Raw genomic sequence first — 15309 nt, 5'->3', positions numbered from 1 at the left:
AATAATAATTATAAATTATTTAGCGAATTAGCGCTTCAATATAGGACTGCATCGACACATCCTTTACTAAAACCATATCAAGGTATGCAACGCTCCAGTGCCCATAACCAGAACCAACTATTTTGGAGCAGGTATGGATTTGGCAAGATATTGATAAATTTTTGTTTTATCATTTCGATATAACCCTTCTCTTTGTTTTATTTACAGAATATGAATCAGCCTAAGAAATGTGATTTACAATTTTTGGAGATGGAAAGAATGAAAATTGAAGGTCACTGTAAACGGAACACAAGAAGTTTCATATCGTTATTGTGTCAGTGTTTGACGGGAACTAAGACTAGTTTCAGTAAAATTAAGTCCCCGGGTATACATGACTTCAGAAACAGTGTGAGCAAAATAGACCGAGCTTCTAGGGTGTTGTTCCCAGTGACGTTTACTGTGCTGAATATTATTTACTGGATCGCCTATATGCCTTAGAATGATGTGAATTAATACTAATACCACTACGTTATACCAACAAGTAAATTTAAACCGTGAGCAGAAAAAGGACTGTTCAATGAACAGATAGTAACATATACTGTTATGACCACCAAGTGACATTTACTGGTATGAACACAAAGTGACATTTACTGACATGTACTGATATTAACACAAAGTAACACATAGTGACCTATACTGTTATGGCAATAGTATTGTTATGAACACATAGTGACATAATATACTGTTATGAACACATAGTGACATGAACACATTGTGGTAGGTTTAGTTATAAGTTTGGATGTAGAATTTATAAAGAGAGATTGCTCAACATCCAATGTGTTCGTTAAATTATTCCCTATATTGACAATATCCAGTTTTCGTCATTATATCATGAGTAATTATTTGAATGTGAGGAACAGAAACAGACGCATGTTTTAAATAGTTTGTTGTACAAACTACATAGATATATTAGACTTAAGAAAGAAAGAAAGAAGTCCATCATTAAAACCATTATTTCATTTATAGTGATTACCGTACTTTTTTGTATAGCTTCAATGGGACATACAGACCCTTTAATGTGCTCTTAGATATATATTACAGTTTTCTTCGCGTGGTGCGATCCAAAAACAAAATTTTATTATGGTTCGATATAAATGCTTGGAGGTGGTTTTTTAATTGTGTTCTCTCTATTCTATACTGTATAAGCTTACAAGATTCGTCTCCATTTTTTATTCAATATTTAATCACACAGGTGTTATCAAAGCGCTGAAATTTTATTATAAAAATGCTACAAAATAATGCTCAAAACAAACAATTAAATCACTCAAATATACTTTTCTATGTGGCATTGAGCTAAATCTTAAGTATGCGTAGTCCAAAAGAATCTACAAAATACATTTTTAAAGATAGCTTGTCAGGCAGCTTTGTTTAAATTAGAAAATTTGGCAGAAAATCAACCCGCTTGAAATATTTAACCCTTCCTTTCTGACATTTCTTTTCTGCTTCTGCTCGCCCTAGGGTGATAATTAATTTCATGTTTATTGTAGAAATCTGTTATCAATTATGCCTTTTTTAGGTATTTACAATCTCATAATCGAATATGTTTCAAAGAACATGTTCAACACTCTTTGGTGATAATAAACAAAGATTTTTTTCCAAATCTGTCAAGAATTGTGCCTTGAAGAGTGTTGACTTTAAATTGTGGACGTCAAACATTTCATTTTGGGTGTATAAAATATACAGATATTAATATTTTGACACACAAGCCTCTAAATGTGAATACTTCAAAAAATAATTAAACTGTTGCATATATACATGTACATTCGCAAAAGCGTTAAATAAAAGCCCTTAAACAATTTTTAACAAAAAAGACTCTTTAAAAAAAATGCTGATCTTTTACATATGGATAACAAACATCAAGTACAAAATAAACACGCAAAAACTTTTAAAACTAAACAATTACTAAAATATAAAGCCCTTTCTCTTAGCACTATTAATTTATCACAGTTCATGGGAAGAAATAGCCGATACAGCAGAGTAATCAAATCCACTCTACAACACTATTAATGGATCAGATACGCCAAGATTTCAAACCTTGGTATTTAGCAAGGGTTAGCAGGATCTGTTCTGTGTTGTGTAAGGCGAGGATTATCATAACCTCAGCTCATGCGATATTTCCCCTATTTAAATCTATCTTCTACTCCGGATCCTGGGTTCACAAGAACATTTCAATATATTGTTTATTTTGTATAATACGCCATTGTTAGCCATTATCTCTTCTCGATGCTGAACACGATATTTTTTGTTTATGTGGACAGATCCTGAACGAGTTTGGGTAAAGATGACGCTGTCTCCTTGTCGAGATTTTATACTGTATACTGAATTTGGACTGAAGCCACATTTTAATACCATTCTGTTGATGATGTGACGTTCCAAGAACTGAAATAAAACAGAAACACGAATTTCTTTAGCTTACATTATCAATAATAGTGTTCACCGCCCATCGTCGATATTTCAGTCTTAAAATCCATGTGAATCCATAATTATTCACGTTTGAAAGTTAAAAATTCGCAGACATAGTTACAAAGAAAACGTTCTATAACCACCCTTTTACGTTACATAGATTCTCAACTTTCTATCATGATCAACATATTTATCTTGACTGCTCGAAAGGGTTCAGAGATGACTATTTCAATAGCAAAGGACGCATTCTGTAAATGGTTCTCCCAAAGATAACGATTGCATAAATAGCAATTTTTCTACAAGGATCACGAGGATGATCATTTCTATAACATGGTCGTTGGCCAAACCTCTTGATATTAATTGTACCCAGATTATCTCCATTGGAAACCTATTCAAAGCTGTAGTAGTGTCAACTTGTGGTCGTAATCAAGCTTACCTCCTTCAGTTCTCCAGGAGTAAGTTTCTCAAAAGCTTTCTTCTCCCAACTACCCAAGGATTTAAATGCTCGATTCGTTGGTGCGATCATTGTAAATTGACCATAGGGCTTGGTTAACATTTCAGATAGACCAGCCTTTTCTATTGCTAATCTAAGTGTACTGAAGTGCAAAAACAAATACATTTGAGGTTTTTTGGGGTTTTAAGGAAGCGTGAATAATTCTTCATCGGTAAGAAAACATTACGACTGTAAGGCCGCCGCCGCATTAATTCTCAATTATGAAGAATCTTCAGAAATTCGCTGGCGATTAACAATTAAATGAAGTAGTCTATCTGATTATCGTGGACATTGATCGATTCTATAAAAACACTTTTCCTATGTCCTGTACGACGTATGTTTCCATTAAACGAAGAACATATTTTGAAGAGACATCACATAACATTGATTGGATTTGCGTCCATTTGTGAATCTGTTTATTTTTTCACGTTTCCTTATCTGCAACAACTTCTAAATCGGGTAACTTTACCTTAAATTAGGATCCGTTATTATAGTATCCATAATACTGCCTTCTTCGGGAATCAAAACTTTGTCAATAGTATGGACCACGCCGCTTTTACAATACGTATCACTCTTTTCTACCTTAGCCCCACCAACAACTACATTACCCTATCATGGAAAATGGTACAGTGGAACTTCAGCATGAGAACAAAGGTGTTTTCGAGGTGTGTATGGTTCAATGCCAACAGCTTGAACCATCTTAACTTGATAAGAATGGAATGGAACAGGTGTTAGTTTTAAGGATGGTCGTGTGCAATGAAGACATTTTTTCAGGATAGGCATTAGACTACCCATTTTCGATTTCCAACTGACGAAGGATCTTTAGGTCATGAAGCTTGGGTTTATTGACCCACCACTGACTAAGGGAAGCTGAGTCGCAACCCTAGAAACATACGATACCACTATGGTAAAATAAATATGAAGTAAAACGGATCACCTCGAACCATACATTTTCTCCCTACACTATAAGTAAGATACTTACATTTCTAAAAACGTTAACTTGTATTTTGGCAGAAATGGTTGCATTATCTCCATGATATAAAGAATGGTTCCCTATCATGTCGTTTGATGTTATTTTACCCTTGAGTTTGTGATATTCCAACAACTTTCCAACAGCTAAAGGTTGTGTTCGTAATGCAGCTCTGTAACCAGCCGGTAACTCTGAAAATACATTTTAACTCAATGACCCGCTTTGATTTTTGTATAGCACTAAATGTTTCAACATCGACGGGGATATATACGCAATTTACGTTAGAACATCGACGGAGAAATATACGCAATTTACGTTAGAACGTCGACGGAGAAATATACGCAATTTACGTTAGAACATCGACGGAGAAATATACGCAATTTACGTTAGATAAATTGCAATGAAAGAAGAAAAGCAAAGAGGCATAATTTGGTACATAAACGTTTAAGTGGAATTCAAATTTCGACATAACCAACCACAAGCGCTACAATGAATAACCAACTGGCATGTTCCCAAAGTCACGTACCTCCATATTATCCGCAAAAATAGGAAAGTACCTTAAAACTCATCCATCGCCCTGCAAAGAAAACGTAAAAATCCCCAAATAGCAATAAACACAATTACAACTGAATCTCTTACTTACTTTTAAAAGCTTTATCAGTAGGCGCTAATAATGTATAGTCTTCACCGTCAGTAAGGCTTCCAGTTAAGTTGGCGTTTCTAGCATAATTTACAAGGTCGTTTATATCCAAATCATCTGCCATATCAACTACAGTTTTTACTGAAATAATGTACATAATAGATACCAGTATAGATAACTTTTAACTATCGTGCTATATGGTCTCAAGGTATACATTAGTTTAGTAGATAAAGACGCAAATTTATCCATCAAGTAAATTTTGGTACTGGAGTACCCCAAAATGACAAGAGCTGCTCAGTAATTCGGGCTTTCATTGTGCACTTGTGCAATTTTTGTGTTGCCAATGTATTATTTTCAAAATATGAATTTCAAACCTTATCTCAAAATGTGAATATTTATATATAATATATGAGTCATTCAATTCAATCATGGTTTCATGACGCCTCTGTATTGATCAATAGTTTTAGATAGCGCTAGATCTCAGAAAGTAATTTCTAGATTGTTAGAAAGTTTGTCTCAAAACTAGATTGTTTTCTGCTTTCAAGCAGTAAATTATCCAATCGCATTTAACGACAACCTTATGGCCACGATGTATTTGACAAACAGGGCTTTAAAATGCCTCATACACACCAACCTGAATCTGGTATAAGAACATTGTCTATAGCATGTATAACCCCATTACGGCCTACTATATCCATTTGTTCTAACTTAGCGTTACCAATGTATTTACCACTTCGCTTACATCTAAATAGCAGTCTAGTTCCATCCAGAGTTTTTAAACCAAGGGCAATAATCACTGAATCACTACAGTATACACCTTTCACGATATGATGCTCTATCACCTCTAAAGAAATAAGTAATCATAGTAGCTTTTGTGGGCTACAAAATTGCATTTCATCACAAGATTTAACGGTTATGATTTACACTAATGTCAGATCATTTCAGACCTGTTCACGAAATCTAAATGGCTTGATTAAAGTTTTACTACGTTGTTTTTACGATGGGTGTCAGGACCCATGGTGTAAAATGTACTCTCTTGTATCGATTCACTTCCGTAGAGTTTAAGCAACACTTACATGCCATTTGTCCGCAATATTTTTCATTTCATTTATTAGCCCTTATACAATAACGTTAAGGTACACTCCAGTTGGCATAAATGTGGACTCTCTGAAAGGGTTGACGAATGGTGGTATCAGAGAGATGAGCTCTGTGATTATTTCTTAAGGTAAGTTTTGAAAACTAAAAGATAATTTTAAGTCTTACTTTTAGCAGTTTCAGAGTCCTGTAAAATTCTATCTAGCATATCATTGGGTAATTTCGCAAACGCCTGGTTAGTGGGCGCAAACACTGTCAGATGTTGTTTATTTTTCAGTGTTTTCACCATGTCGGCAACAAATAGAGCTAGCTGGAACTGTGAAAACTGATCATCACCAAACACCTTCTCTGCCAAATCCCTCTGGTTATCTAAGGGAGATAACACCTTCGAGACAAAACAAAACAGAAAAATACTTTTATTTTGTAAGGTTTAATTCGCATAAACAATATATCGTTTTCTGTTTGAAGTTCAGATAAGAATACGAATAACTTTTATACAAGGTGAAAGTCTTTGAGTATAAGAATAAGTGGAATAGAAAAAAAATCAATATTTAACAGTGCATGTGGACGCATATGGTGCAAGGAATGTCGGTCAAAACACAGATACGTTGGATCGCATCCAAGTAATCCGATACACTGATTATACACAATCGAACAGTTTTGCCAGTTTTTATGACATAATGATGTTACCTTATCTATGACATGAACAATACCATTGGTTGCCATTTCGTTAGCTTTGGTAACGCGAGCACAGTTCACTGTCGCTACCTGCAAGTTAAACGGTACTTTTCTAAAATGTCTCAGATTTATAAATGTTATAGTTCTTGACCACCGTGGGTTACCAAGCTGGTGTACTAATGAGTACCAGTAAGAGTATTAATATATATGCTATGGATTCCGACATTCCGTTGGCAATGCCTTAGAATAAGCATTAACCCTTGTTACTTTGTTGTAGTGCACAATATGCTTTTAAACGTAGAGGGGTACGAGGGGGTCCATAAGGTTGGGAAACAGTTTATCATCATTGTATTCATGGACGTTTACTTTTGGGATCCTTTAAAAAAAAAACACCTTGCAATCAATTCTTGTCGTGTAATAAATGTACCGCCTATGTGGATTCACGGGCAAATTTTTAACATAATGACTTACACCATAGGAGTATTTCTGGACACTTATTTTCTCGTCCTTATATAATGTTACATAGTCTGAATTCTTCTTAAAACCAGTAAAATTGAGTCTTCCTGGTGCTACGTGGTAGAAGACGTTTGGAGTACCATCAGCTGTTCTAGATAGCAAGGCTTGCCTGAAGTAAAAATATCATTTCAAAAAGTAATGTCATCAAATTTGTACTAATACGTTAAGATTTCGTTAGCTAAATTAATAAGCCTTTACAAGGTACGACTGTCCTTAATTTTTAGGCAAAGCATGATGTTTATTATAAGGTGTTACTCAATGAAGGTGGGGGTTTACAAACCATGGTAATGTAGAAGCACAATGACTTACTGTTCTGGAATTGATAGCTGTTGGATAGCGTCTTCAGAAGGAGCGAATACTGTATAAGCACCTTGATTAGCTAGTTGATCCTCTACACCAGATTGACCGATCACGTTGGAAAATTCTGTCAGTTCTAAATCTTGTAGTGTTTCCACCAAATTCTTGAGTGGTTTAACTGGAATATATGATGACATGAAGAATTTACGAGGTAATAACTAAAGTTTCTGTACGGAACTATTATCTCTCTGTGACTGAATTTGAAAACTTAACGTCTTGTATTTTTTTGGTACCTAAAGAGAAAGGAAAAGGCTAAGGGTGGACCTTGTACTAAAATTGGGATATTGCAAGTACTTACTTCCGGTACATCCTTGTTTACCTCGAACTTTTTCAAATCCAGAACAGCATTCAAACTTAAACATTCTAAAAATAGGATTTTTTAATTGTAAACATATAGTGATTAATAACACAAACGTGTATTGCTATATTGTGTTTGAGAACATTTGGAGCTATGATGAATTTTTTTCCAGATCAGACTAGGGAATATTTAGTTAAATGTTGCTTCACACAATTTTAATAACGTTGAAGCAAAATTATCACAAAGAGTATGCAGAAGGTTCAATTAACGTTTGATTTAGTTTGAAGTTTTAGTTCGTAAGGTGCAAAGTGCTCGTTATTTGGTTATTTCATTTCTAGTAATGTAATAAGAATGCAATGAAAATAATTAACGTACGTTGGTCTTTCACAAATAGTTCTAAGGTAACGTCCAACACATTGTGTAAAGAATCGTTCTCTAGTACCATAAACTTCCTGTTCTACACATACATTAGGTCTGAAAATAGAATATAAGATATCTTCATTAAAGATGTTGTTATATTACATCACAAGAAGAGTCTTGGTCGGAGATTTTTGTCGCCGACTAGTGTCTTGTCAAGAGTTTCATCGACTGGGGGACACGAGGAGACAAAAATCTCCAGTCGGTTGTTTTCTATTATGTCGATAATCATGAGCATGCAAATGAAAGGAAAATGAATCTGATTGGATGAGGACAGTCTGTCTTGCAGACGATAAAAAATATTGGCGACAATTATCAAACTTGTTTGATATTATAAATCCTGTCTGAGACGCGATAATCTTGTCGTGGAAGCACGGGAACACGCGGGATTTTACTCTAATCGGCAACAAAAATCTCGTTCGTGAGCCCGCACTTTTAGGTTGCGAGTTTTTGTATGGTAAAAATATGCTTAAAGTACCATATTCGACCTCGAAATAAGGAAATTCGTTCAAATGTCAAATTTTTATTTCTTACCCTCTAGCATATTTTCTTAGATGTGGTGGTAAACCAGAATAGGTCTTGTGATAAGATAAATAAATGATAAATACGAATAAAACACAGAGATCCATTATTTACAGCATCAGAAAAGTTCTTGGTAGTTAAACAAACAATCGCCTGAAATGTAAACAAAGAAGATACATGACCCGCTGAAAGACTTGACATGTCCCTCATTGCATACAGCAAAATATATCTTGTCTACATTCACTACATCGGATGCAGAAAAGTAGTACGCACTACTCCTATTTCATGTAGCATCGTAAACGGTGATCAACTGTTCAGTTTTCAATATGTCAAGGGGTAGACAAAACCACTGTTATCAACCGCTTTTAACGCTTATCGTCTCATATTATGCCATGTTCAACGCTGAAGACACCGAGAATATCCTTACGGACAAGTTACGAAGTCACGTTCCGTAGTGTGACTCGTTACATTGCGTGAACAAGTAACGTATCTTATTTTGACCTGTTACAATACGAAAACTGCACAAGGGACATTGTTATTGGCCATCTTGCTGACATGTGAACGTAAATTTGTCCACTAATAAGGGCTGCTCATAATCAGGATACAAATACCGAGCTCTTTGCTCTTTTTTGCATTCTTGCACGCCCAATTGTCAATGGACCTACCATCTAAATCTAAACGTGCCTTAATCGTGTTGTGCGATGATGAATTATAAACATGTAGTTGAAATACATAACATCTATCACTCTTTGATGTTAGTTACAGGTTAAGCAGTCAATTGATAAAAAAATGTTATATGGGTGTAATATTGAAGTAAACGTTTTTTACATGAACTAAATTAGTATATGTACAAGAAGACATTTTCGTGACCTGCTACCTGTTACCTTCAATGTCGTAATGTGGTCATGATAATATTTGCAATGCACAAAACATAATATTACATTATGGCATGTAGAATTTTGGGTCGATGAAACTTTAACGGGTGGTCAAGTACACTTGCATATTTCTAAGGGTAAATATACTTTTGATATCCTCTGGTTCATATAAGATAATGCTTCAATTGCATACACACAAAAAATCTCTTAACCTTCAAAACGCAGAAAAAGGTGGGAACTTTAAAGGTCATCTAAGAAGAATTATAATATAATGTGTTGAGAACTCAATTATGACAAACCGTTATGAGTTTATCTTATAGGTGGTCCGTCTAATAATGAGCTTGGTAAATATATTTTAGTAGGTTGGTAATACCCTACATCCGTCCGTCTATCAAACGAGTCATGGAGTGTTCTTTTTTTGGTCTTACTGTATGTTTTGAGGGTTACTTAGATCTACAGCCCATGTTTCCAATTCGGGGTGTTTTCACCTCCCAGAGGTGTTGGATTAGTGTGTCGGGTGTGTATCCAAGTGTAGTAAGAGGAAAATTTTTGGGGGGCAATTATATGGTTTATACGATTTTTAATTGATCGCAACTACCATAGAACCATCCTTGTCCGTTTGGCAAACTGAGGAGTTTTATGATTAGCTTGTATTAAAAATTATAAAATTTACAATGTTTCGAACGTCTACTTTTGGGGTGGGGAGAGAGGTTTTAATATTGCTCTGAAGATGGAAAGGTTGGGATCAACGCATCTAAAGGCTGACTTCATCCAATTGGCCATTCTGAATAAAAGCTTGGATTAGACTTGGGTTTTAGTTGTTATAGGGTAAATAAAATTGAGAGGGTGTCGGAGTATATGAAGCTCTACTTAATCCCACCTTTTAAAACATTTACACGACCTACGACAGTTAAAAATTAGGATAAATTTTATCACATTCTATCTGCGCTCTTTTGCTGTTCAAGTTGGTACTGCAATATTCTGATCAGCTTTAACGTATTGAATAAACATTGTATTTTCCAATTACATGAATCGTCAGATGTACCACATAACAATATTCGCCAGGTTGTTTATTTGGACACGCATGTCGTTATTCTCGTTATATCCGTCCTACCTCCATTGCTTCAATAATATGCTTGCACTGTATGGCGTAAAACTCCATTTATCAGACAAACAGAAACTAGATAAGTGGCGAAGACTACTATTTGATTTATTATTCTAGTAATGGTATCTAATGTCTAGCAGTTGTTACGAGTATTTATATTACAGCTATATCAACAGCTGATCAATTTACTATACTAGTTAGCTCAGAAAACATAATTACTAAAACAGACTTGGTCAATGGAACAATGTTTGAATTACTTGTACGATCGTCATACAATCTCTAAAGTGTCAAGCTTTTACGAACTGATACATCTAATAATTTGACCTCACTTGGCCCTTTTCTTGTATCACAACAATTTGTAAATGCACTGATTTGGTTGGATTGTATTTATAGCGCATACAGCCAATCAGGGCCTTCGACATAAAGTCTGTAAACCATAATGTTCACAGCCGTTCTGTAGAGGACTCTGCTGGCGTACAATCTTATCAAATTGTGAATACAAAAAAGGTGGCTATTGGAGTCAAGGGAATAGACGCATTGTGTAATAGCTTAGCAAGAAGATGTGAAGATGCCGTTATACGTGCTTTATTAATCTAATATTAACCAACATTGCTAGTAAAGGTCTGTTAAACTACTTGAAAAACCTTAACTATGTGGTCGTGATTACCATCTGGGCTTCATCTCTTTCCAGACATTGGTAGTTAACGATAAAATTAATATCCACTCATTTAATATAAACGTATTAGGACGAAAGGCGGATTTACAAAGGCAGGTCATGACAATTTTTCGCGTGCGTCAACTGCAACATTTTTATTTATATTTTGGAGGTGTGGTGGTCAATTCAACATGCACGCTCTTTCAACAACTTCTTAATTGTATTAGAAGTGGTGTAGCTGTAATTCAAAGTTTTTATATGTGAATCATAACAATATCCACCCTTCCGTGCATATCTAAATATACATTAAAAATATATTCATCACAAATATATGCAGTGACAGATGTCTTTTCCTTTTTTTACAGTCCACGCCTTTGTATATAGATGGTGTTCCCTTGTTAGGAATGCGTGTGACCGGAACATACGTTTTGGTTCTGTTTAAAAATGTTTCAAGTATGCGTCAAATTTATCAGAATCTCATCGAAATATTATCTGAGAACAATATTTCGACCCAAATCCTTTGGCCGGTGCGTTTCTTTGTTAGGTATGCGCCAGAAATTCTAGCAGACTTGTATAGATGGAGCGGACGTTATATTGATCTCGATTTTGATCTACAAAAATGTTTCCGGAAGACCCTGTCCTGATTTTCGATTTCATCGCTATATTCTCTGAGAACGATATTTTGACCCCACGCCCTTGAGGATTGTGTTCCTTATTTGGGTATGCGTTATACACGGCAGTGGATTAGTGTTGTGGCCGAAACTGACGTCATATTGATCTATTATTTTGATCTAGAAAATGTTCCCGAGACACATTTTCCAAATTTTCGATCTCATCCCAATATTCTCTGAGAACATTAGTTCCACTTAAAGTCTTTGGGGTTGGCTTCTTTGTCAGGTATGCGCCAAGTACGCCAGTGGACTTGTGTAGCCGGAACTGGCGTTATATTGATCTGTTATTTTGATCTAAATGTTTCCGGCACACATGTTTAAATTATCATAAATCTCATCGCAATTTGACTGTTTTCTTTAGAGACCGTCGCGACATTTCAAAATTTCTTTAAATCTCGTAAACAATTCCAAGTAACAAATGCAATCTGCGCTCAAATATTTCGACTATAATGATACACTTATATGCAATGTCTACATTTCCTGAATACCACATGGATATTATCATATAACCTTTAGCTATGTTATATTTCTAGTTATCGAATAATGAGACACATAAGTCTGATAAGATGTTGTTTATATTGTATTAGTAAAGAAATAATCACACCCATTGCCTTCAGGATATATCAAACACCTTCGAGGCAATAACTGTTTTCAGTTGCTTCGTCCCGGTTTTCAATTTTTTATCAAAAGGATGTAAACTGATGCAGATTTAGCACGTATGCCACTTTCTATAAATTGCATCAAGACTTTTGTTTGGAAGATGTTTGTCTGCTATAATTGGATGAAGCTTTGTCTGATATTCGTTTTCTTTACACTTGAATCGTGAGATATGTCTTTAAAACGTGTCCTTTGTTTGTCGTGGGAAAATGAAATGAAATGAATGGAATTTTACGTCCTACTTTTCTGCACCGTGTGGGCTAATGAAGACAGGATGAATGGGGGAGATTTTGCCTGTTGTTTTTCGATTTTCAACTGTCGAGGGATCTTTAGCACACGGGGCCTTGATTTATTGTCCCATCCGAACGAATACACGCTTTTTCTATGTCAGCCTCTCTTACCTGCAACACTGACAGGGGGAAACTGGGTTGAAAAATCCGAAGGTATATGTTTGTCGTAGGTATCTCTTTTTTATATTTCATGATTTACTTTTATAATGCTGTGATGTAGGTGCTGGTATTGAACAGTGTCTAGTCGTTAGGTCGATAAACCGAGCTATAAGCTCTGCACAATGAAGATCCATCGACAACTGGTATTCGAAAAAGAAACATTGGTAAAATTCCACACTGCATTGTGTTGCCCATTAACCCAGACCTAAAACACTCATATCATTTTCACGTCGATAACCTTTATATGCCGTTCTGTCCAATCTGTTCATTCTGCGATAAAAGAAAGGTAGCTATTACATTCAAGGTATTAGACGAAGTTTGTAATAGCTTGACATTGTGAAGATGGTTGTCCATGTGGATGACCCCTCTTTAAGTGCGAACTCTAGTGTACAATTTATTGTTTTAATCGCATCAAAATTGAAATAGATTTATTTCTTTGTGTAGCTGGTGTCAAGAACAAAAACTCTATCACTTGAACCCTTTTAGATTCTGAGCAGATTCCACAGTTCTCGCGTCTATTATAGTGCACATATTTATTTATATAGCAACGGTTTGATTCCATTACTGTTTTTCATAGGCGTATTTAACGTTATCATTCTATTTGCATTAGGTAGTAATTCGTCGCTTGTATCTGCGATCCTAAAAATATAGTTAATTTGTTTCGACTATCTTGAAATGATCTGGTTTTCAAAGAAAACAACCGTCTCATTAATGCAATTGTAAGTTATAAATGCCATTAGACGCAAATGAATAACGATGGATACGTTAGTTTTTGCCATTTAAATCAATCTGAGAAGCACATGTACCATGTTTGTTAGACAATTTATGCAAATTCAGCAACGGTTGACTATGTGTTACCCAGATGCGAAATCTGTTGTTTACAATGAAGACACACATTGCCTCAAACCAAAATAGAATGGAATGTCCGAAATATGGACAATGCCATCCAGTTTTCGATTAGAACCATTTTGCCAGGACAGCGGCATTACCCGAGGATGGACAACGCCATGCAGTTTTCAATTAGAGTCATTTTACAAGGACAACGCCATGACGACGGACAACGCCATGTAGTTTTCGATTAGGGTCATTTTGCCAGGACAGCGGCATTACCCGACGACGGACAACGCCATGCAGTTTTCAATAAGGGTCATTTTGCTAGGACAGCGGCATCATCTTACTCTTTTTGAATTTCGTCTGTAACGTGCACAGCCAGCCGATGGGCCTAAAGAAGTATGAATTTATTACAGTCCTGAAAAGTTTGATATCCAATCTATGTTCGAACATCTGTACCAATTAATTGATTATAAATAACACCTGAAGCTGTCGAAGTAGAAGATAATGATAGAATTTATTTATGATGCAATTAAAATGCTTTATATCGAGGTTCGCGATACCTCAAACTTAAAGCCTCAAAATAAACAAGAATTCAATGTGTTTTGCAAAGATTAATAGCATTCTTGTAAAAGACTTCGCGACCTATGATATCAGAAATAACACCAGGTTTCGACTACTCCAATCGTATGGAAACAATGTGTTTTAATAGCTATTAATATCATAGGCACTTTATATATTATGAAGAATATCATATGGTTAAATCGGAAATTGGTTGGCTGGAAGATTGTACGTGCAACCGGATTCTTCTTCAGTACAGTACAGTACAAATTTTGAACATTTTGACAACACAAACAATTTCGTTGTCCTGTTAACATACTCCGACTTCAATTTGAACAATTCAACGACACTTGAAAACTGGTTGAAAACCTTTTACAACGCACACCATTCACTCAACTTAATGGTGTATGTACCTCAAAAACGTGTTCTTAAGACTTTAGCTACATGCCGTTCGAGATGAAATATTCTGTCTATAGATGTGAAGACCCCATTGAATAATCGTTGAAATTGCTAATAACTAAATCATCGCAAATGTCCAATAATTTTGAGTAAGAGGCAAGTATTTTATATTAGTTGACATGGGTATTAGTTTCATTTTTTTCCCAAACCTAATTTACATTGTGGATTTATTTGTAAGTAGAACTAAAATAGTTTCGAAACCAACATGTAGTTATCGCTCATAGTTTATATGCCATATTCAACTCGCCAAATCTCCTTCATGTGATCATATAGAACGCAATTAAATGTTTTTGACCACACACATTGCATTTGAAGGTATCACGGCCGTCGAACATGGCATGGGAATGGTACAGATGATGTTTTACATTTAATAATTTAATGCCAACAAAAAAAGATTGATGGATGGAAAATATTGTCCAAATTGCTTTTGACATATACGTTGGGTTTTTTATGGTACTCGATTTGCTGGTTAAGGCCAAAGGATTGTTCTAGCTGTAATGCCATATTTCCTATGTGTTTTTACATCTGTGACTGTTTAAGGAAACTAACCTTATAAATTGGCACACAAAGTATAAGATAGATACGTTTTTGTCAATTCATAGAGACACAATGTTTTCG

The 15309-nt window shown here is 35.3% G+C and overlaps 1 protein-coding gene across 1 annotated transcript; it reads right to left on the bottom strand.

The window, feature by feature from the left end:
* Window positions 1-2169: 2169 nt before the first annotated feature.
* Window positions 2170-8535, bottom strand: LOTGIDRAFT_237846 (hypothetical protein; the record flags this gene model as incomplete). Its single annotated transcript, XM_009048339.1, has 13 exons — window positions 2170-2418; window positions 2879-3038; window positions 3405-3544; window positions 3918-4096; window positions 4549-4686; window positions 5180-5389; window positions 5809-6025; window positions 6331-6408; window positions 6790-6943; window positions 7144-7309; window positions 7490-7554; window positions 7865-7963; window positions 8441-8535. 13 exons carry the CDS (start codon window positions 8533-8535, stop codon window positions 2170-2172), a joined length of 1950 nt encoding a protein of 649 aa, XP_009046587.1.
* Window positions 8536-15309: the final 6774 nt, after the last annotated feature.

Source organism: Lottia gigantea (genome assembly GCF_000327385.1).
Source record: "Lottia gigantea unplaced genomic scaffold LOTGIsca_120, whole genome shotgun sequence".
NCBI classification, from domain to species: domain Eukaryota; kingdom Metazoa; phylum Mollusca; class Gastropoda; family Lottiidae; genus Lottia; species Lottia gigantea.
This window is presented reverse-complemented; position numbering and strand designations above follow the sequence as displayed.